This window comes from Corvus moneduloides, chromosome Z (assembly GCF_009650955.1).
Source record: "Corvus moneduloides isolate bCorMon1 chromosome Z, bCorMon1.pri, whole genome shotgun sequence".
Taxonomy (NCBI): domain Eukaryota; kingdom Metazoa; phylum Chordata; class Aves; order Passeriformes; family Corvidae; genus Corvus; species Corvus moneduloides.
Genome location: NC_045511.1, coordinates 15,757,652 through 15,781,628, shown reverse-complemented (window position 1 = coordinate 15,781,628; position 23,977 = coordinate 15,757,652). Strand labels below are relative to the sequence as shown.

Below are 23,977 nucleotides of genomic sequence, written 5' to 3'. Positions count from 1 at the left end.
GCCCCACAAAACTCCTGCCCTCCCCCTCATGGCTCAGCCCCAAAGGCCCAGGGAAACATTGTCACACAAACTGCATTTTACCTTCCTTGCAGAAACCCTCAGTTCCTGCATTCCCTAAAAGCTGCTCTGTGCATCCTAAAGCCACTGCCCCCCTCAGGCTGAGGGCTCAGCCGTATCCAGCCTCTTGTCCGCTCCTGCTCCCTAGGACCCAGGGCTTCCCTGACATAAAGCAACCACGTACAGCAGCAGCACATTCTTCAGCTCACAGAAGGGAAAAAAAACGAAGCAGCAAGGTGGGGAGTCAGAACAGGTGAAAAGGAAGAAAAACCATGATCAGAACCCAACTACTGAGTCTGGGTCACAACACAAGGCCAGCTGGCACCAGAGATCCAAGACAACCATCAGAAAGCCACTGGGACACATGGAATGCGTTGAAGCTCCTCTCTCCCCGGCCACAGTGGTGTCACACTGTGCCAGAACCCCAGAGACACCCCAAGCGCCCCTCATGCCTAGATGAGACGGGGATTGTTGGAGAGGTCCTTCGCTGCAAAGCCACAGCAGCAGGAGACCTGACAGCTCATGGCCAGCCTCGGAGAAGCAACACCAGCTACCTGCTGCCAGGCTCTTGCTGCCAAGCCAGGGCAGGGCAGAGACTCTGCCAAACCCATTTCTTCCACTAACAGAGCTAAGAGGTGTTAAGCATAAAGAGCAGCCCTGTCCACAGCAGGGGAATACACACACGGATGGGCTCCACTGGAGCAAGGAGTGCTCAGACAGCACGCCAGAAACACGGGTTTAGACAGTGCCATCACCACACAAAGGAACTGCCGGGGCCTGGCTAGAGTTTTGTGGGATTTTTATTAATTTTTTTTTATTCTTTTTTATGGGGTTTTGTTTTTTTAATACAGGCTAGCGTTGTACCCTTTGCTAAAGCTGCTGATTCTGCCACATAAACTAGAACAGAAATTTCTCAGAAATTAGTCAGTTCCCTTCCTTGTTAATTCATTGTCTGCCTCCCAACTGAACACCAGTCTTTGCAGAAAACATTCCCTGTACAAAGTCTGACGTGCAGCTACACTGTTCTGACTGAGGAATGAAGAAGCCAAGAGTCCACTGAACACTGGATTTTTCCCTGTACAACGTGGCCTGATGTGGAGTTTGGTCCACCGAGGACAGCGAGTTAACCATAGAGATCGTCGTCATTGTCTTCGCTGTACACGTTGCCCCCGCTGCCACCTCCTGTGCCTTGGCTCGGACCAGCGCCGCCCTGGTTGCCTGACGGGAACCTGTGTGCAGCAGTGCAGGACAGAAGAGATGCTGTTGAAAAGCCTGCTGGCAGCTCAGCACCATCCCCTCCCTCTGCGCCAACCCCCAGTGACAACTAGGATGGGCAAAGAGGAATGGGATGAAGCATTAGGGAAGGTCTAAGGGCTCGTGGCTGCTGGCTGTCACTTGAGTTAAAGGAAAAAAAGGACTTCAGGAGCACTAATAGAGCAGCTACAACCGACCTGCAGCACAGCCTACACCCGCCACACTGTGTAGTGGTGCTCTGCGTGCTGGGTTGAATGGGAATGTGCAGTAGAGAAGAGGTTTGTTGCCCAGAACCCAGCAGAAAGCTGCCTCAGTGCTGTGCTCCGGCCTGGCTGAACCACACTGCCCACCCCTCACACCCCAAAGGTACCTGAAGCTGCCAAAGCCACGGCTCTGCTGTAGGGTCTGTGCAAACATCTCATATTTCCTGATGTCATTGTCGCTGACAGAGCGGCGAGCAAAGCGCATGGCCTCCTCAAAGTGATCCCTGCGGATCTCGGGAACCGGGTCGTCCTCCTCCACCTCCTGCAGCGGGACAGAGGGACCAGGTGAGCTGTGTGCCCAAGCTCCACAGGCCCAACAGCTGCTCACAGCTTCCCTCCAGGTCTGGAAGCTCCCAACACCCTCCAAGGTGGGGGCTGGAAAGGTGTGCATGAGTCAGGGCTGCAGCAGGCACCTCCTGAGCAATGCTGACCATGAGGCATCCCAGGAGGGTCCTCAACCTCCCACAAGATGAGAACAAAGTGCTCCAGCTCCCCGCTCTGCACAAGAGCCCACTCATCCCCGAGGATGACAGAGGAACACATCACACCTCACAAATGTGGGTAGGGAGAGCTCATTGTCCCACTCACCATGGCAGAAGGGTTGGTCTGCCTCTCACGCTCTCGCCTGATCTCACTCTCAATGGATTCGCGAATGGCCAGTTTGCAGGCACGCTGGCAAATTTCTGTCAGGTCAGCCCCTGAGAAGCCGTTGGTCATCTTAGCCAGGAAATCCAGGTCGACATCCTAGAGAAAAATACAGAAGGGAGGCCTTTCCTTTATACCTCACATCCTCAAGTGACAGAGAGGTGTCGTCAGATCCCAGGGTATCAAGGTGCTCCCTTAACTATGGCCAATTTTGGAAAGATCAGCTGTTAAGATTCTCATTTTCAGGAAAAGTTAACCACACATGAAAGCAGGCTATGCTCCTCACACCCACCAAGAATCCAAAAAGTGGCTGTAAATGCCTCTGCACTTACAGATTTAGGATATGACTTGCTCAGGTCTCAGCATGAGGAATCAAACAAAACACCATCACACTGGGAATAGAGATGGGGCACAGGCAGACCAAGACAGCCGACCTCCTCCTCTCTTCCCCCTCAATTGAGAGGGTGTTACTGCAACCTCCCTTGAAACCTTCCTTCTCAGCAGCACCTAAATAGGCAAGCTTGGGCTCTCACTTCATGTCTGCTTTTCTTTGATTAACTCTCAGCTTCATTATTGCCTCTTCCCAGGCAAGGGACACAGTTCTTGCCTGTGACAGGGTTCAGCAACAACTCACTGCAATGATTCCTCTTCAATTCCTATTTCCCATCTGTGTGTTCTACACTTTTTTTTTTCCCAGACTGTAAGAATCTTTTCCACCTCACCAAAATAGGCTTTTCTGACCCTGCACTGTGAGCAGAACCCCACTTTGACACAGTCTTGCTGTGCTTGCAGACCGATTTCCAGCTTTTCTGACACCTAACCTCAGAGCTCCAGCCTCCTCTTCTACCCTACTATACAGATGAGCCTCCAGACCTCTGTGCTGTCCATAGCCTGTGAGGAACACGAGCAGCACACAGCAAACCCAAGCCAGAAGCGGTCAGGGCACAGATCCTACCTTGGCAACTGGTGATTTCCTCAGATTGGCCTTAAGGATTGCAACCCGTGACTTCTCGTCAGGCAGGGGGATGTAGATGAGCTGATCCAGGCGGCCGGGGCGCAGGATGGCTGGGTCAATGATGTCCGGCCTGTTGGTGGCACCGATGATGAAGACGTTTTTCTTAGTGGACATTCCATCCATCTCAGTCAGGATCTGGTTGATGACACGATCTGCAGCACCGCCGCCGTCGCCGATATTCCCACCTCGGGCCTTGGCAATGGAGTCCAGCTCATCAAAGAACAGCACACATGGGGCTGCTTGGCGAGCCTGCAAACAGCAGTGGGCACCATTATTCCATGCTAATACTGCCCAACAAGGAGCACATTGACTTCATTATAAGCTTTCCTTACCATTAACACAGCTCAGGAGTACCAGAAGCTCTTCACAAGAACAGCTTGGAAGAGCTGCTCCAGAACAATCCCCTGCCACACAACCCCTCCATCAAATTCTCCTGAGCAAACTGGATTTCCCCACAGTGGGAATATTGTGAACCAGGCAGAAAAGTAGCAACTCCAATGTCCAGAGTGAAAAATTCAGCCATTTTGCTGGACTAGAACTCTCCCTGCAAGACCTGAGGATGTCAGCTGGGCATTCAGGCACACAAGTAGGTGAGATATATCCAGTGGAAGGGAGAAATCCAATTGTTGCGTTCAGCTACCTAATGTATAGTTATAGGGAGCTGGATCTTTTTTCACAGTGTGCAGTGAAAGGAGGAAAGACCACAGGCACAAACAGCTGCTGAGAAAATCCCAGTGAGAAATAAGGAAAAAAAAATGTTCACAATAGGAGCTCTCCAACACCAGCAAACAAGCCCAGAGAGGTCAGGGATTCTCCACCCTTCACCCATGGCCAGAACTCAATGCACTGAGCTGATGAAATTTCAAAGTTATCTCCCTGCTCTGCACAAACAGCTGAACTAGACAGTCTCTGAGGTTCCCTCCCACCTAAATTCCTCTCTACTCTCCTGACAACTTTGTTCTAATAGCACCGTCCCCGACCACAAGGGCAAGGATTCACAAGATAATCCATGCAGACACTATGGGACAACTGAGCAGGAGTGAGCTCCTTTCTAAACTGTGTATATTGCATGACAAAACCTCACATGAGATTCTAAAAATCTGTAGATGGTGACAGTTAATGAGGTGTTAATCTAAGTTTCCAGGGATGTGGAGCACACATGTGCCATCCTAACCATAGCCTCTGCCAAAGGCACTGGGGAATTTATCACCCTCTAACAACAGATGCCAACTGCAGCCAGAGAAAACCGTTTTAAGAGTTATGTTGCTGAAGAGGATTAATTCCCCCAGGAAAGCAGCTCCTGCTCTCAGTGCAAGTGGGGAAAACACAACCAAGAACCAGTAAGACAGATGCAGTGGAGACAAAGATAGCACAGGGAGTAGGAGAAACACTTACCTTGTCAAAGATCTCACGCACGTTGGCTTCAGACTCACCAAACCACATGGTGAGCAGTTCCGGCCCCTTGATGGAAATGAAGTTTGCCTGGCATTCGTTGGCAATGGCTTTGGCCAGCAGTGTCTTACCACAACCAGGTGGCCCATAGAACAGAACGCCTTTTGATGGGGTCATGCCAAATTTGAGGAACTTGTCTGGGTGCTCCACAGGATACTGAAGGAGAACAAAACAAAAACCTCTCATGATGAGCAAGAACAGGCTACCTTGGAAGTACAGAATGGTTTGGGTAGGAAGGCATCTTCAAAAGATCATACAATCCAATTCCTCTGCCATGGGAAGGGACACCTTTCTCTGAGTCAGTTCTTCTTCTTGCTTCTACCAGAAGCACTGCCTGAGATTTCTGGTGGGTTAAACAAAAGATCCTGCCTGGTGCCACCACAGTTTTTAAGTAGACACTGGCTTGGAATGGTGCCTAGAACAACCTATTTACCTCTAGGAACTAAGTACCAGTTCAGTACTTTCCAGCACACTTAACCTCAGCTTCACTTTTGCCCTGCAAAAGGGAACAGCTCATTACCTAACCCATTTGTTCTGCTCTCCAGAGACAGGCAAGGTGTCTGATGTGAGCCTTTATCCTCAGCAACGAGGTCAGATACAAGACAGGTGATGATTTTAACATCAGAAAATTAGACTGAAAATTTAGATTCTTTTATTCACAGGCAGGATGTTTCTACAGAGCTAGCTAAAGCAGGAATGTATCAAACCCAAACCATGCCAGTGCAGACACCTGGAGTTTCCACAGACCGTTTGTAACATTTTGTCCCGATCTTTCCTTTTGTAGAGGGCTTCACAATTACTTCTCACCTGTCCCTGTGCTTAGGCTGATGGGGAGCCCTTCAGAAGCTCTCTGTATTAGCATCTTCATCCACTGCCTGGCAGATAAAGCTACCATGTAAGATGATTCTCAGCAGTGGTCCCACTGCTGGTCTCCACTTATGAGGCAGAACTGTGGCTGTTTCTGCACGTTGCACAACACCCACATAAAATGTCACTGTAGATTCAGCTCAGGAAGACCTGATGCTGCTTCCCAGCACCTTCCTCCCCAAGTTCACTAAGATGGAACAGCATGGTATTTATAGTCCATTACAAGTAGATACCATAAAGCCTCTGCATTTACTCTGTTTGCAGCCCAGACAGGAAACTGAAGATATTCTGGATTTTATTATTATAATTATTTTTTAAGATGGGTAAGCAAAAAAATCTGTTGTAAAGCCTTACCTGTACAAGCTCCTGGAGTTCTCTCTTCACATCTTCTAGGCCACCAATATCTTCCCAGGTAACTTGTGGCACCTCCACCACAGTCTCCCGAAGAGCAGAAGGGTTGCTCTGGCTTAGAGCCCACTGTTGTTAGAAGAAATGGTATTATATGAATTCTAGCATGTTACCTTCTCTTGCTTCAGAGAAGCAATTAATTGCACCCAGAAGAAATGAGAGGCACTCCTGCATTACCCTGAAGTCATCCATGGTCACAGCCAGAGAGTTCATCACTTCAGCATCGATGGTTTCATCTTCCAGGTCTATGAGATCCATCTTCTTTCTGATAGCCTGAAGAGCAGCTTCTGAGCAAAGAGCAGCCAAGTCAGCACCAACATGGCCATGGGTCTCGTTTGCCACCTGAAAGCAGAGCACTGACCATGACTCACAGGGATACAAGCAAGGGCAACACACGCTCTGGTCCCTCATTGGGAAGGGAGGGCAGCAACACCAGGGCTTTGCTGCACATTCAAGACAAATGCTACCACTCAGGCAAAGACACTCTGCTTTCTACTGCCTACTGCAGATCCAATCTGCATCTGGAATTCAGATGGTGTGCAGAAAGGTAACCCTGAGGACTGCAGTTCTTCATTCAGGACAGAGATAACAGAAACCATCCAGCTTACAAGTGGTGTCTAGTGACACCACAATGTTCAGCCAGGTGTGTGGGAGCTGTTTCAGGCCTGCTGTACTTTTAAAGGCAATGCCACAGCAAACAAACGCAGGAGGACAGTGGCAAAGCACTTCCAGATTGGAATGACACATATTTGTTTCACTTAGCTATGCCATTGTTAACTAGTGAGTGAGGACTTGTGGTCACTGGTAAACTGGTCAGAAGGAACCCCAGAGATCATCACACATTCATGCAGTTTCATGCTGTCCTAATTGAGCTACTGCACTTGTACAATCAAGCCTTAACAACTCTTCCACTACAGAACAGAGCACTGAGTAGGAGACAAGCTTTCCTAATGTCACTCACCTGTTCCAGATCCACATCATCAGCCAGTTTCATATTTTTTGTGTGGATCTGCAGGATTTCCAGGCGCCCGGTGGCATCTGGGATACCAATATCTACCTCTCTGTCAAAACGACCTGGGGAGTACAAACACATGTTGAGCTGTTGATTCTGCACACCAGAGGAGCTGCACCTGCTGCCTTCCACTGACTGAACAAAGTAATTTTTTTCCACAAAATTTCAGAAAATACCAGAGTTTTGGGTTTGCCTGCAGCATCTATCAGCACAACAGAAGAGACAGAACACAGAAGAAGGAAAGGCAATAGGCATTTAGGGTAAGTGAGACTACTGTGAGACTAACAGTAAGAGCTGGGGATGATACAGCACAGAAAACTGCTCATGTAATAACTTTTTCTGAGCCTCATTTTTGGTAAAATAGGCTTCACTGAACCAACATACCGTGAGACATTTTTGATTATTTCTACCTTTGTGTCCTTGTCCACAAGAGTCCAGAAATACTGAGAGATATAATTTTTTAGGATTTTCAGAGCAGTACCCAAGTGGTGAAACACTTGAGGAAAACAGGGTATCACTGCAATATTCACTATGATATGCACACCTCTATTTTTCCTCCAGTCACAGCTGTGCTTTCAAATGTCTAACTACACATTTAAGAGGTCATTTCCACCATACACTTGACAGGTTTGCTATTACAAACTGTACCAACTGGTCATACACCAGACATTCATTCACAGTGCCATGTCTTGAAAACCCGAGTCTCAGAAACTACTGTACTTGCCATTAATAAAAGAAAGACAAATCAAGTAACTCACAGCCTTCTGCAATCTAATGCACGAACATCCTCTTAGGCATTTCCTCCTTAACTGTGTCCTGAAACAACTTCACCTAATAGAGGCTAGCACACTTTTCCCACTTCAAACTATTATTCTATTTCTACATGCTCTCACCTTACATGGCACAGAAAATGACATCAAAGGCTGCAAACCTGGAAATTAATTTCTAGCAAGGAGCTGGAGACAGGTCAATAGTTTATGTAACACACAGAAAATGTTCACCATGAACTTCTGCTCAATCTGAGGCCCCTGAAGCGTGGCCTGTCACAAAGTGTGTGACACACGGGGAAGAGAGGGCAGTGGTGGTTACCAAATCGCCGGAGCGCTGGGTCAATGCTGTTGGGTCTGTTGGTGGCTGCCATCACGATCACATGTGCCCTCTGCTTCAGCCCATCCATGAGGGTCAGCAGCTGGGACACGATGCGACGTTCCACCTCCCCGTGTGTCTGTGGGGAGAGAAAGCAGCGCTGAGACCAACAGCTCTACAAGGGGCATGGGAGCCAGCACTGCATCAGAGCTGGCAGATACAGCAGCCACAGGACGGTAACAAATGTCGTGAACTGTATCTGACCCATCTCATGTCCAACTCAATTCGGGTGTTAAGGAAATGCTGCTTTACCCTGTAGTCAAATGCAGGGACTCATGCCAGCTGCTACCAAAAAAGGACATACTAATTTACCTCCTACAGGCTCTCTTTACCTTCTCTCTCTTAGGAGCAATGGCATCCAGTTCATCAATGAAGATGATCGCAGGAGCATTCTTCTCTGCTTCTTCAAAGGCTTTCCTCAGGTTGCTCTCAGATTCACCAGCCAGCTTGCTCATGATCTCAGGACCTAAAAAATAGTGGTACTGTGGCATTCAGAAGAGAGGCAGCTAGTCCCAAAAACATGCAGCTGAATTTTTTTAGTACAACGTTCACATGGGACAAACTATATTACAAGCCAAAGCAAATACTATCCATCAAATTCACTAAATCTGCAGCTGAAAGGCAAGACCAGCATGCAGAATTACTTTCTATCATTATTTTGGTGTTTCCACTTTACTCTAAGAGAATGCAGCACTAGTCAATGAGCTACCTTTAGCTGCCTCTTTCCTTACCCTATTTCACACTTGGTGAGCTTCTCTGTAATGTGCCACCACACACAGTTAATGCCAGTCCTAGCTTGCAACAGAAGCAATCAAATTATAAGGTGATGAATTACCAGGATAGGGAAGGAAAACCTCTATGAGGCCATCTCTAGCTTACATTATACAGGTATACATTTACCTCTGTATGATCCTAAAAATTAGTTTAAAAAATCAAAACAAACAACTACAAACAAACAAAAACACAACCCCCATCTCCTTTCAAAGGTTAAATACAAAATAAAAGTGTGTAAACACATTGATCCCAAATGGATGGACAGCATTCCCCTGACATCTACAACTGCTGAACACTGGTGCAGGTTTAGAGATTTATTCTGTTTTTACAGATTTTGCTATCATGCTGATGGCAGACGTAATGAAGAGAAAATATGCTTCTAAAGGATCCAAGAAAAATAAACCTGACCCTCAGGCACACAAAGCTGCCAGGTGCAAAGGCACAGGTGTGGCCAGGTGCTCCAAGTATTTCATTATAGGTAACTCACCAGTTCATATCAGCCCTGCCTACAGCTCAGGAGTGGGGCCAGCAGGCAGCGAATGCATCGCTAACTCTGACAGTGTTATTTTTATTATGCAGTAGATGTACAACCACACAAAGAAACGGCTGGTGCATTAGCATTCAGTGACAGCTTCCACACACTTGAGGAAGTATATGACAGTGGTGACATATGGATAAAACCAGCCCATTTACAACCACTATCTAGAGATAAAAGCAAGTCACCAACCCTACTGCTGGTCACTGCTGTGCTGCGTTATACTGTTGTTTGCTGTCACTGTCACATGATTGAAACCAGAGAAGAAAAGCTGCATTTTCCTTCAGTAAAAATGTTCTGTTATTCCAGCACTGATTAAAATGGGACAGAAAAACCGTGCGGAAAATTCAGAATCTGGCCCTTACTAGATATCAACCAGTAGCCACCTCAACTGCTACAGGTGAGAGTTATCAATAGGAGTTCTGTCACTTGTAGCTAAGTCTAAAGGATCTCATTATAGTTTTCAGCGAAGTTCCTTCCAAATAATGTACTGTGAAACAAAAGAGGTCTTTGTGCTTTACTTAGGGGAAAGAGGAATCCGTAGCAGCTTCTTTTCTGAATGGAGCAGGGTGGGACCAAAGCCAGCCTGCCAGCTCTGCCCTCACCAACATAAGTGGACAGACAGACTCCAAATTCCCATGTCCCACCACAATCTTCCAAGCACTCTGCTACAACGAAATCAAGCTTCAGGGAAGTGCCACAACGGATACTTTCACACAAAGGGCTTCCAAGTATCCCCAGAGGCATGCTTGAAATAAGTAAGGAAGGATGTCAGGAAGACAATGGGGCTCTACAAGCCTTAATAACACCATTCCTTACCATAAGGTGGACGAATGAGCACACAGCAGATCTGGGGCCAAAGCAGACACAAAACTTACCGTTGATCAGGAAGAAGAAAGCTCCCGTTTCGTTGGCCACTGCTCGGGCAATCAGTGTTTTACCAGTGCCAGGAGGACCATACAGCAGGATCCCACGTGGAGGCTGAGGACAAAGGCAAGGGACTTAGGTGGTGAGTATCTGACTGCTTAAGCAGCTTCACACTGAATTTGTAAGCATTTGATAATGCTAGTCTGAAACTGTGATGCAAACTCATGCAACAGCTGCCATCCCAGCATTGCTATCAACACCCTTACTACTTCACACAACATACAACAAAAACCTTGCCAGTAACTGGCGGCACTGATTCAAAGCATCACTCTGCTTTACAAGCTGCCAGTGCTTCAGTCTGTGTCCAGAACACATAAGCAAATGCTTTCCAAACACTAGCATTAAAAAAAAAACCAAAACCCCACACCACAAATTATTTATTCCCCTCTCCAATATCTCCCAAACCTCTGTCGTGGAGAAACACTTCCCAGGGTAAGGCCACTTATCCACCTGCACACGGGGACATACCTTCACCCCTATGGCCTTGAAGAGAGCGGGGTGTCGGAGGGGAAGCTCCACCATCTCTTTGATTTGAGCCAGCTGCTTCCGGCAGCCACCAATGTCATCATAGCCCACTTCATTCAGCGACTCCTCTTCATCCTACCCAGGAGGAAATACATCAAACATTTGAATGAAAACAATACTTTAACAACCCCTCCCAGTCTACAGAAGCCAGGAATATGGCTTTTTAGACATTTCTTGCCTGTCTTGAGATTCTCCCTTTCAAGTCTTCCTGATGTCTTCTATAATTGTTTCTTAGCTTTGTCTTCCCAGACATAAAAAGAGAACTGCCTGCACGTACTCAGACTTCACTGAAGCCCACCCTCTGGAATGACAGCCTCTGCTGCCAGGTTCCCTACAGACTCTAGCACAAAACAAGCTCTGTGACTCTTTGGTGGGGCTAATGGAAGTAACAAGAGACAATGTCAGTATAAAATATACCTACTTCTTAGAGTAAATGCTATGTTTAACTATCTGGCACACTCTATCTGCCAGTTACTCAGGTGCAGTGTTACCTTTTGACACTGACTACAATTAGCACAGAATGTTAAGGTCCAGACAAATAGATAAGATTAGTTGTAACCAACTCTTCCTTCACAGCATCCATTCATTCAGCTGTCCAAACCTCTACTGGCCTCAGTTATTTAGGCCACACTAAAATAATAACACAGCCTGGAATCTCAGAGGCGCTCAGTTTAAGCCTCACCTACCTCAATCAGGTCACTCAGGGGCTGGACCTAACAAGCACTGAAGATCTCAAGCTTGGAGATTTCTGCCCTCTCTGGTCTCTGCTTTCAGGATCGGGAGAAACATTTTTCCTAGTATCTACTGGTAACTTCCCTTGATCCAGCTCATGCCAGTGCCTCCAGTCCTGTCCGTGGGCACAGCTCTCAGAAGACTCTGGTCATCTACCCCTTCCCATCAGGTCTGTCCCTTTGCCTTCCCTTCTCCAGGCTGCATCATCCCCTGATCCCAGTCCCTCCTCATTCATTCCTGACCTCCAGCTCCTCATAACTTTCGTGGCCTTGGCTGAACTTACTCATATCTACCTCTGCTGTGGCCTGAAGAGGCCAAATTGGATTCATGGAGTGCCCAGGTGCAGTCTCACAAGGGTCACAGAGGTGAGTTCTTCAGAAGGCAGCTAACAACAAACCAGCACTCACTCTATTTGCAGGGAGAAAAAGGTACTTATTCTATGAAGTATGCACCCACCTTAGCTCATTTCCCTGAGATTTCCTACTCTGTAACAGTCAGGTGGCCAAGACCGGTCAGACAAGCCCTGCAGGCAGCCACAAGGTTGCAACACTCAGGGCTAGACACCTTAATGGACTGGGGAATTCTTATTTTTTTAATGTCAACCATTTGGGGATTTCAAATTTCTCTCAGAAAAAGTGCCTATTACTTTCTTTTTACACAGCATGAAATTTAGCAGCATTGTAAGCTCTCTCTGCTACGAATCAAGGGAACACGGGAATTAGAAGATGCGTCCAAGCACAGTGTGAGATATCTGCAGGCAGATGCAAAGCAGCTGCTGCCAAAGCATGGCATCTCATCAGCAAATCTACCCCCTGCTGCTTTCAGCATATGAGGAAGACACTGGAAGTACCTTTCTCTTATTACCTCCAGCAGAAGCTCATCCCCTGAAACCGGCGTTTCTAACCATTACAGTCAGTAGACAAAATGTCAAAACAGGAACTGCAAACACTGCTGCACTCCAGCCCTGTCCCAGAAACAGACTCTGGACAGAGGAGAACCACATGGCAGGGTTCTACTCACCTCTCGTTTGATGGGCTCTCCCTCACAATGGATCACTGTGTCCGGAGCCACTATGCAGTACGGGCTTGGATCCGTCTCCACCACTTTGAACTCCACTGCACGCATCCCTCCACGCACCAAGAAGATGTCACCTGTAAAACCCCACATATCAGTCAGGGGCCTGTTGCAACCCATACCTGCAAAATGTCAACCCCTGTACAACCAGCAGCCCCAGAGTTCAAGGAAGCGGGTCACGCCAGCAGACACCGTGGCATTTATAACACTGCTTTGCATGTTAAACTCAGGATCTGCATCCACTGAGACAGCCTGAGCACTGTTTCAGTTCTCCAATTTCATCCAGTAAAAAACAGCAAATAGAAAAGAACACCCTGCCCAAATACAAAACACAAAGGCAAGAAATCACATTTTTTTCCCATTCAGTTTCAATTTAACATTTCTAGAATAGGCAAAAAGCCTTAACATAATAAAAATTCATTTTGAATTCATTATAACTAGTTGTTACTAATTGTAACTGTTCGTCTCCAGAAGCAGAATAATATATAAAACTGCACTACAACTCCTGGCTGCGCTGGGCTACAGACCTGGATAACTTCAACTTGTGTCTATATAGTGTACTTTCATCTACGTTACAGCAGAAGTGCTATGAACACAATCCCAAAAGTGCATTTGGTTTTCTACTCAGTCTCCCAGTTATTCCTTAAATTACTCTAACGAAGTGAATTTAGTCAGGGTGCCAGCTGATATACTTGTATTGGTTTCATCTGGGATAGTTAATTTTCTCCCTAGTAGCTGTTTCAGTGCTGTGATTTGGATTCAGGATGAGAATCATGTTGATAACACGCTGATGTTTCAGTTGTTGCTCAGCAGTGCTTACCCTTACTCAAGGACTGTTTGGTTTCCCATGGTCTGCCCGTGAGCAGGTGCACGAGAAGCCAGGAGGGAGCATGGCCAGGAGAGCTGACCCAAACTGGCCAAAGGATTATCCATGTCATAGAACACCATGTCCAGTGTATAAACTAGGGGGATTTCACTGTGAGACATCACACACTGATGAGGGACAGGCTGGGCATTTGTCAGCAGGCGGTGAGCAACTGTCCCAGGTGTCTCTTTGGGTTGCATCCGCCCTCTTTTCCATTACTGCTACTATTATATTTTAATTTGTTTCAATTTCTAAAATGTTCTTAACTCAATAAGTTGAGTTTTTCCTGATCTGCTCCCCATCCCACGGCTGGGTGGGGAATGAGTGGCTGTGTGATATTTAGTCACATGCTGGGGTCAAAGGACAACAGTCCTTTCTGGTACCCAGCATGGGGACGAAGGGTTGGCATAATAACAGATCTGAGCAGAGCATGTTAAACCAATTTTGTTACAAGCATCCAGTATATAACAGTAGCTGGTGACTATGTTTAGTCGTGCTTGTTCTCAGGGCACGTTTTTTAACACCTCACTCGGTGTAGGTGTCCCCTGTGGTGAGGTTTATTGCCTTGGTGCCTGGGCTAAGGTTATCTTTGTGTTGCTCCTTGCAGCAGGGGCTTATGGATGCGACGGAATCACTGGTCCTGAGATGAATCTGATGAGTGAACTGAGCACTGCCATCCACTCTGTACTTTGGGAGCCACCCACCAGGAACTACTGGTAACTGCACCTTTCCTACATCTCCCTCCTGAGGTCTTCCTTCACCAAGCTGGTTACAGTAGCATTTGAGCATTTTAAAGATTTTTAATACCCTTTCAGTACACCTGAAGCCAGCCTGGTTCTTATCACAGAATATATGAGTTGAAAGGGAACCAAGGGGATCACTGAGTCCAACTCCTGGTCCTGCACAGGACAGCCACAAGGATCCCACCACATGCCTGAGGGTGTCGTCCAAATACTTCTGGAATTCTGGCAAGCTTGGTGCTGTGAAACAGCATGTTGCTCAATGTGGTTCAGGTCTTGTTTAAGGTTATGTGATGGGATATGTCTAGAGGACCAACAGTTATAAGTGGCAAAGTGTGTGGAATAGTATGGGAAAGTGTCCAGGCTGTCCAGTGGACCTACAACATCTTGGAGTTTCACTCCTGAACAAATGTAGAATCCTGAAAAACTAGTAAATATGTGGAAAAAGGTCATGCTGGCAGATCCAGAGACACAAATCACTGCAGTGTGCCGGGACCTGGCCTAGCACACCGGAAGTCTGTTCCACGTTATTCCATAACCTAAGAGGAAGAAACGGTCTTTGGATCTGATGACAAAACATCAGACGCTGAGGCTACTCCAATGCCAGGGAGAGGCAAAGCATGGCACTGAGATGGTGTATTGCATTCCTATCGCACATCAGCCTCTGGAAAACCAAATGATGCAATGGACTGTTCATGACTACACTGAGAGCAAAGTGCGGTGGGAACAGCAAACTTTGGGACACACATTTAGCAAAAGCCACCTGGTGACTGCCCCTCCCCAGCCAACATTTTACATACTGTAGAAGTAGACAAAGTTTCTGTAATGCACGTAATATGCTGGGATAAACAGTCTGGGTCACTGCTGCCTCAGGCAAAGGCAAGCCCACCCATGGTTCTGCTTTTCCTCAAGGACCTGGGTGCACTTCATGGGTGATGTGGGAGGATGGAGAAGGCCAGTGTATGGCTCAAGGTGACTGGATTTTAGGTGAGAGTAAGAAGTTAATTAAATCGTATGATGTTAATTGTTATATAATGCTGCATATGATCACTTCTATGGCAGGTATATGCACGTCACCACATTCAGCACCACATAGCACCCAACTCTACCACTCCAGATGTGGGGATCTGAACCTGACTCCCCTTCAATTACCACATTAATGAAGGATGGACTCTGATGAGACTGGATAAGCACAACGTACACCCAACCAATTGATTAATACGCAGGCAACTCACCAATTACATCACGTGCTAGCAACTTAGTCTAATGAGATTTTCTCCCAAGTTCCACCTAAGCCTTTTTGATGCTCTCCCATCTCATGTAGCTAAAAAATGCAGAACTACCAAATTGCTCTGCCAGCCAGCAGCAGCAATCGCTCCTTCAGAAGATTAGGGAAAATTTAAATCAACGCTAGCAAAATCTCTCCCTACTGGTGTCTAAATGCTGGTCTAATGCTTTACAGAGATCTGTGCAAGCTTCTAGAAATTCTCTGTATTCAGTCTCAGGACTAGCTCACACTTGCTGCCATGAGGACTTCAATGACAGGCATTATTACCTTTCCTGATAGGTCTGTAAGCTTCCAGGAAGTAGGGCTTGAGATAGACCTCAAACAGATTCCCCGTGATCCCTTCTACCGTGTCATCAATTGGCAGCACGTGGATACGTTTGCCATATTTCACATCTGGGCAAGGCTGGATGCTGCAACATAAGAAAACCCCAGTTAGCCACATCATGCTGGACTTGCACCTCAGTGTTACACCTGGAAAAGAAAAGATATGCCCCTTCCCACAAAAGAACACCCAAAGACTATCAAAAGCCCTAGCAAGACTTCCTACTGACACAAGAATATTTCAATGCTGACAAGGCAAAAATCATACCCAGAGCTGGTCTTCACAACACACACCTGCCTTCACTCCTTTCAGCCCTGTCCAAGACCACTGGAGAGTTTCATAGTTTCCTCCTACCCTTCTGCTCTTCTGCAGACCCCCTCACCACATTCACACACCTCTAATGCAGTGAGAGTCATGAGGTAGCTTTTATTTCAACAAGCTACTGCAGAACCAGCTGCAAGGAAAAGTGAGCTGGGGAAAACTCTTCGTTCCTTCCTCTCTCTCACTACAGTCCCCAGAGTCCCTACTGCTGACAAACCTGATTCCAAGCAAAGGCTCTCGCAGTACGAACCAGGGGTAAACAGCTCGGCAGCCACGTGTCTGTCAGTCCCACTTTGTAGGGGCTGATAATTAGGTTAAAGGCTGAGGGTCCCTTCCCCCTTTTTAAATACATGCTACAGTTATTATTTTGCAGTGTAGCACAACAGCCTATAGTAGCGATAGCTCAAAGTATCCAGCCGTGGCAGAAACTGGCTTCGCCAGCTAAGAAAAGCCTGCATGGAAGTGCAGCTGAGCAGGCAGCTTTTCGTATGTGACGTTTGTTAGAGACTCCTAACAGATTATTTTACCACGTGCTTTACAGAGAGGACATAGCAAAAGGGTAAAGACACACTGTCCCAGAAGGAAAACATTTGACAGACCACAATCAGCAAATGATTAGCACATGAATCTGGACTTCGGCAGAAACCAGGACACAGTAACCTATAAGCTCTTAAAGATTGGCAAGAAAAACCTTGAGGGCGAGTGGTGTGAAAATTCCCTGACCTCACAGTGAGTCAAGACAACTGGTAACACATTTGGGAGGCTGAGAACCACTACAGACATAGTGCTAACAAAGAGGAGAGCATGGGCTGTCATGCTAGAAGAGACTCCAACAGGAATCTCACATTTAGTTAAAGTAAGAATTCACCTCTATTTTAAATCCAAAGACACAAAGCACCATTCTGAACCAACTACAGTGGTGTTTAAAACTTGCCTTTTTAGTGGTAGAGGGATGGGTGGAACAGCCTCTTTTCTTCTCATCTACTAAGTTTGTATGAAACACATTTTGCATTTAAAAATTATTACAGATACCACTTCAGAAAGTCTGGTGTCAGAACCCAAGCTCTTATTTTCTCAGAACGTGTGGGATATTCCATATCAGGACAATGCTCAGGAGGAGGAGCTGATAGCCCTGTCATATTTAAACCTGTAAACTACCATTTTTATGTTCAGGAAATGCTCACGTGCTACCCTTCTACCCACTCCCATCACAGAATAGGACTTGTCTCCTCTAAGCAGAGATCCGTACTTCAAAGTTTTCCTACTGCTTTTAAGGTCCCTTCCAACCCAAACAATTCTATGATTCTATTTCCTGCAAGTGCTGCACAACAAAATTTCTGCAACATTTTTTCAGCATTCCTAAATTTAAAATTATTTTTACAACAAAAATTGGAATATAAACATCCTTGAGGGATTTTTAATCTTGCTATTTGGCTGTTCCATTTTTTTCTGGCACTCATTTCTAACAGGTTTTAACTTGTTTTTGCAATAGGGCAGCTCATATACTATGAGATAATGTGTGATGTTGCTACTGTCTTCCACTGGTAACACTGTGTCCTCACCTGATCACATCACCCAGGCGCACTCTCAGGTTGTTGCGAACAACCCTATTCATGCGAATCTTCTCATCTGAGCAGGTATCATCTGACAGAACAATGCAGACTGCTTCTCTCCTCTTCTTTCCTTTGAGCAGGACAGTGTCTCCTCTGAACAGCTGCAGTTCATCCATCTTTGCCTGCAAACAGCAAAATGTTATAACAAGCTTTTGAAAAAATAGGAATTCGAGCATTTGAAGAAGAGTTATTTGACTTTGGAAATTACACCTTGGAAGCGATATATTAAATCCAGAGGACAGAGACTCTCACTACAGTGGTATACAGCTAATCCTGAAACTAGAGGAAGGGCACAAGCTCAACTGAATCCTACAAACTGAGACTCAAAAAAACATTATATCAAGGAGGAGTGTCAGAAAACAAGACAACCCTCCCTCTGTGGTAACAGCTGTAGCTTCTGACGCAAACACTTGTACTCATGTTGCAAAGTCACATTTCAAGTTAACAGACAGCAACAGCTCGCAAATTACCAGATTAAATGCTTTGCCTCTACAGATGACACACCTGGGACAGTGACACAACACTGTTGTCTTCATTGATGGCTTCATCAACAATTAACCGATTGGGCCTGTTCTTCTGCTTCAGAATAGCAGTCGACAAGTCATCAGCTTTAGAGCTGGGAGAGAAAACACAGCTTATGAGTCTGAGTGATACTGGCCCTGTCCAGCCACCCCCCGTTTCATCTCCACTTCCTACAAATCTCTTTGTTGTCTTGTCTTTCATAAACTATACTTGTTTGTAGAACAAAGGAGAACATTACTTCCCAGAGACCAGTAGCAGGAGTTCAAGGGATGACGTTTTCTGTCAGAAAAAAAACCTATGAGCTTCCACTGAATACAGCTATGAAACTATCTATGAAAAAAAGTGGTCAGTGAGATGTTGCTGACTGTAAGATGTTTTGCCTCAATGAATTAGTCAGACTCATCTGAAATCACATGTAACTGCTGCCAACATAACAGAAGTTCAAGTCTATTTGGTGTCAAATCCCAGATAAATAGGGGAATTAAAGGACAATGCTGCAGTAACCCTGACAGGAAGAGTTGTAAGAGTTTAGCCTGTCGAGGCCTGTTTGTTAAACCAAGCAAACCATAGAAATATTCAAGTGGTCACAGAAAATGATTTTGTGATGGGATTTTTTTAGCACTATTCCATAATACCTTCACAGGAGTCACAGCAGCTCTGGCCAACAAAGCCACGAGAAATACAAGAAATCATTCATTTGCCTTGACAAAATGGAGCAAGAAAAACGTCAGGGCAATGGAAGAAGGGCAGATCAACTGTTCTCCTTCAAAATCTAATACAGCAAATAATTCACTCTATGTTATAAAAGGAATTTGAACCAACTTATTCTTGAGGAGCTCTTGGAAGCTGTACATCAGCCACACACAACAGGGGTGGAGTACTGTAGCTTCCCCCACTGGGCACCTGACTACTTTCTCCAAGTATGTGGCTGTGCCAGCTTCCAAGGTAAGAAAAGAAAACTTTGCACAGTCTGACTTGATTCTGAAAGAAAATAAAGAAAAATAAAGTCTTCCTTTGTCCTAAGCAAGCATTGGCAAAGAGTAGGGAGCTTTGTGGACAATGCTGGCAGTCATAACTTTGGCTCCATCTCACCCTTTTAGAGACAGAATGACCAGAAGAAACCAAAACTTGAGTGGAAATGGCAGCACTTGGCGTGTTCACTGCATTTTTAAGAGTCCATCAGAGAGTGGTGACATACATATGGTGTGATGTTACCCAGGTCCCTCCCCCCCTCAAGACAGAGGCTTTTCCAAGTCAGGCTATGTAGTGTTGGCTCCTTTCTCTGACACGTAAAAGGGGAAACAATACCAAACAAGCCTGTGAGGGCAGCCAGCTCGCTTCCAAAAGTTTCTCAAGCTTCCCTTAAAGGGTGGTAGCACAGAAAACATGTTGCGAAGACAGGCAACATTATTTTACGTGAACAAAACAAGTTGTAAAACATGTTCTTTCCTGGAACGCCAGCACTATGAAACTTACCTTTTTCCTCTCTTTATTAGAGTGCAAGAGGTAAGACACTGCAGACCTATTCTCTGAGCAAAAAAGACACAATAAAGGCTAATGCATACATCCTGGAAAGGGCTTATAAATGCCGTATTCAATCTAAAAATATGGTCTTGTTGCAAATCCTAAAACGTCTCTGATTTCCACAAAAACTGAGAGAGCAATAAGAAAACTGAACATACATTATCAGGGCAGATTACAGGTAAACAGTACATAAAACCAATAACCTACTTGTAAGGACTTTGCCTCCTCCCACTAGAAACTAATCCAGCAAGTAGATTTCAAGATTTCAGCTAAGAAACACCAGGGAGACACAACACTCGTATTTGGGTTATTCAGAGTGTGACTCTAACTCATCCCTCTGCACATCCCAAGGCCTTTTGATAAGAAACCCCTGCCAGACTTTGGCTACGTGATAAGTGTTTGTCCCTTGGGATGCAAGGACTGCTATCCAGCCTGAAAACCAGCTTGGGACACAAAATGAAAAATAAATGATAAAGGAACTGGGTAACAAGTGGAAGCTTTTCAATCAACACTGCCTACAACGCAAAAGCTGTAAAAAACTGGAGAGAAAGTTCAGATAACTCCTGACATACAGCAGTGCTGAAGAACACAGCAAGAATCCACTTGGTTCTGCTGAAATAAGAGAAAAAAGTTTTAGTATGGAAGAACTGAACCTACAGTTCCCTAAGAACTGAAGGCTGGATCAATACCAGATACACTTAGAAGGATCAAAAAGCTTAGAGGCATTAAAAATGGAATAAAAGTCTCCAAGAAAGAGCATCCAGGGAGCTAAACGTGCAGGGTCAGCTTCAGTGCTCTGACCTGACAGTTCTGCAGAGGAAAAAACAAAGGTGCTACAAAATTCCATGTCAGCTATTCACGGAAATGATGTTACTCCTCCTGCAGACAAGGGTAAGGCTTTGAACAGACAAGCACTACCCATCTTTCAGCAGCAATTTATGATATTGTTACCATCATCATTTGCCCTCATTGCATCTCTCCAGGGGCTCCTCGCACTGCAGCTGAAATAACAGGGCAGAAGAGATCTGTGCACCTCAACCCTGCTCAGACAAACCCCAACATCTGTGGGAAGGAGAGCACAAACAGAAAATACCAAAGAGGAAAGCCTAAGGCATGGGTTGGGACTCTGTCCTGCCAACTTTCCTACCCCTGCTGGGAAACTTCAGGAAAGGACAGGGACAGAAAGCTAACTCAGGTAATTTTAAAGCTCCTCAATGAGCTTCTGGTCAGAGACCAAAGTGTAAACCCTCCAAATCACCTCCCTGACCCACTCCTTTTGTCAGCTCCCTCACATACCTTCCCTCTCACCCCTTTCTTTCCCTGACTTAACAAAGAGACAAACTGAACACAAAATGTAGCTTTAGAGCTGTTTCAGAATTAAAAGGAAATTCAAGGTCTGCGTTAAGCTGCCCCTAGACAGAAGCCAGAAGTGAGGACACAAATCACCAGTACAGCAAATGGCCAAGCCAGCATATAAAGTGCAAGACATCTATAAAACTGAAGCAAATACGTACTAGCCCTGAAGGCCAACCATAACAGGTTCCCTCAGCCTCCTTTTCTCTCTCATTAAAGCAGTTCAACAGCTCCATTTCACACATGGGAGAACGAGGGGACTTTCTACAACTTTTAGAACCACAGAATATCCTGAGCTAGAAAGGACCCATCAGGATTATCAAGTCCAGCTCCTGGCCTGGCATAAGGCAGCCCCAAGAATCACACCCTGTGTCTGAGACCATTGTCCCAATGCTTCCTGAACTGTCAGGCTTGGTGATGTGACCACTTCCCTGGGGAGCCTGTTTCGGTGACTGACCACCTTCAGAATTTTTTCCTGATATTCAACCTAAACCTCCCCTGACACAGCTTCATGGACTTAATTACACCACTCCGTGGTTCCTCTCTGTGCCAGAGCTCCCCTTGTTCAGCAAGTGATAATGGCCAGAGGCATCACAGGGGAGGGTATGAACAGCCAGAGCAGAAAGTAATTACCAACTAATGATCCTTCTGAAAATGACAAGCATACTCCAAAGCTCCACTTAAAGAAAGGAAACAAGCTGTTCCTTCAAGTCTGTGCAAAAAATAAACAAAAAATCACTTCCCAGAATTATTCCGCTGCAGTAACGAAAGTGAAATCAGCCATGTCTTCTGCACACTGGCGTGGCTTTTTTACCACCACCCTTGTGAAATCACTTCCCAGATAAAACCCATGAGCAATTTCTTACCAATCCGAACATCTGATGTACAGACTGGACTGCTTTTACCAGGTAGGTATTAAAGAAAAAAAAAAAAATCATAAAACGTTTTTATCCCCAAGTGAAGTGTCTGAGGTATGTGGTGACTGCAGCCACTTACTGAAACAGGACAACTATAGGGGGGAGTTTAGACCCATTGTGGAGAAGCCAAGTTTTCAACACTGTTTCAGACAGGCTGGGAGGGGAAAACAGGAATCCCTTCAGAAACCACACTCCCTTAGCTTTTGGAATGTTTCTTGCCATGCTGAGGCTCGGTTCAGCAAGATGGCTGCCAGCAGCTGTGACAAAAAATGGCATCTAAAAAGTAACCGTGTTCCAGCTGCAAACTAACTTTTGCTGTTTCCTATGTGGGTGAGAAGAACTTTGCTAAAGTAGAAATCCCTTTTTAAAAACACTGTTAACTCGCGCAGCTGCACAACTGGGGTCTGGGAATGTCACCTCCACTGCAGACACGGAATTTCTGGCACATCTCCCTGGAACTGACCCGGCTGGGACAAGCAGGTTTAGATTCCACGAGTCGCAAAAGAAGAGGAAAACATACTCAAATAACATCAAAAGGCACCAAAGGGACCAAAAGTGCCTCTAGCGAGGTCAAAAAAGTCACTTCGAGTATTCTTGGATTGGGAACATTTATCTTTGGATTCTATTTTGCTCCGCTCAAAACGCACGTGGGCTGCGTGCAGACACTGTTACCCATTTCTGAGGAGCACGGAAGATGATCCTCAGCCAGTAACTGAGTACAGGCAAGAAGAGTGAGGCAAGACACCCGAGACGGAAACACCGCCGATCGCCTCGGCCATGCCCGGCACAACATGTCTGCCTCGGCTAGCGCCAAGTCACTCGCCAGCACCGGCCCGAGGACCGCTGCGAGCAGGAGGAGCCCGGGACGAGTCTAGAAAACAAAGCCCTCCGCAGTTCAGGACCAGGCGGGCGGGCGGCCCTAGGCCCGGCGCTGGCACGGCGGGAGGCCCGGCCCGGCCTCACCCCACCGCCATGACTCGACACTTCCCGGCGAGGCCCGGCCGTGGCGGGGCCCCAGGCGGGAAGCGGCTCATCCCCGTCCCGGCGCCTCCTTCGCCCGCCTGGGGCCCGCGGGCCGCCCCGGGTGAGGCGGGCGGGCCGGACCGGGCCCAGGCCGCGGCGGGGCCTAGGCCGCGGGGAGGCGGCGGGGCCCGCACTTACTCGGATCCCGAGGCCATGGCGCTGCGGGGAGGGGGCGAGGGGCGGCGGACGGCGGCTCCTCGGGGCGGGCGGGGGGTCCGGAGGGTCGCGGGGGTCGCGGGCGGCGGGCGGAGGGCTCGGGGCGTCCGCGCTGGCTGAGCCTCAGCGCCGACTCATCGGCGAGCAGAGCCCCGCCCACGCCGCCTCGCCTGCCTAGCAACAGCGTGCGCCGGCCAATCAGAAATTCCGCCCGGCGGCCGCCTCGGCCAATGGGTGGCGGCGAAATAAAAAGACGGGAGGCTCAGCCTGAGCCCCGCCCCTGGGTGTGCTCTGGCCAATCGCCACCAGCCAAGCGCCCCTCCCCGCAGCCAATCGCAACGCGGCTCTCCCGCCGAGCGACAGCTCCGCCTCGGCCAATGGCGAAGAGCCACCGATGGGACCATGCGGACAGGAAGTCCCGCCCCCACAGCCGCCGCTGATTGGGCAGCGCCCGGGGGCAGGGCCAATCAGACGGGGCGGGGCGCGCAGGCGCGGCGGTTCCCGCCACTCAGGCCAGGCGGGCTCCTGCTCGTGGTGATGGAATGGCCGGGGCGGGGGCACCTCACAGAGCACCCGGCCCCACCCCTGCCCCTGCACGGACTCCTCCCGCCGCACCGAGCTGCTCAAGGCCCCCTCCAGCCTGGCTT

At 47.2% G+C, this 23,977-nt stretch overlaps 1 protein-coding gene across 1 annotated transcript; it reads right to left on the bottom strand.

The window, feature by feature from the left end:
- Positions 1-839: 839 nt before the first annotated feature.
- Positions 840-23,431, bottom strand: VCP (valosin containing protein). The gene is made up of 17 exons (XM_032096282.1): positions 23,313-23,431; positions 18,340-18,451; positions 17,785-17,957; positions 15,847-15,989; positions 12,633-12,763; positions 10,824-10,955; positions 10,307-10,409; positions 8,452-8,585; positions 8,063-8,198; positions 6,923-7,035; positions 6,139-6,303; positions 5,908-6,030; positions 4,630-4,842; positions 3,175-3,483; positions 2,163-2,318; positions 1,682-1,836; positions 840-1,286 (listed from the first exon to the last, which is right to left on the bottom strand). Exons 1-17 carry the CDS (start codon positions 23,327-23,329, stop codon positions 1,181-1,183), a joined length of 2,421 nt encoding a protein of 806 aa, XP_031952173.1. The 5' UTR covers positions 23,330-23,431; the 3' UTR covers positions 840-1,180.
- Between the last annotated feature and the right edge of the window lie 546 nt (positions 23,432-23,977).

What these genes read in the sequence shown, in the direction of transcription:
- VCP (XM_032096282.1), bottom strand. An exon ending in CCCAGCGCTCCGGCGATTTG is followed by an intron (nt 7,036 to 8,062) that starts GTAACCACCACT and finishes TGTACTCCCCAG; the next exon opens with GTCGTTTTGACAGAGAGGTA. An exon ending in AACTCCAGGAGCTTGTACAG is followed by an intron (nt 4,843 to 5,907) that starts GTAAGGCTTTAC and finishes GTTCTCCTTCAG; the next exon opens with TATCCTGTGGAGCACCCAGA.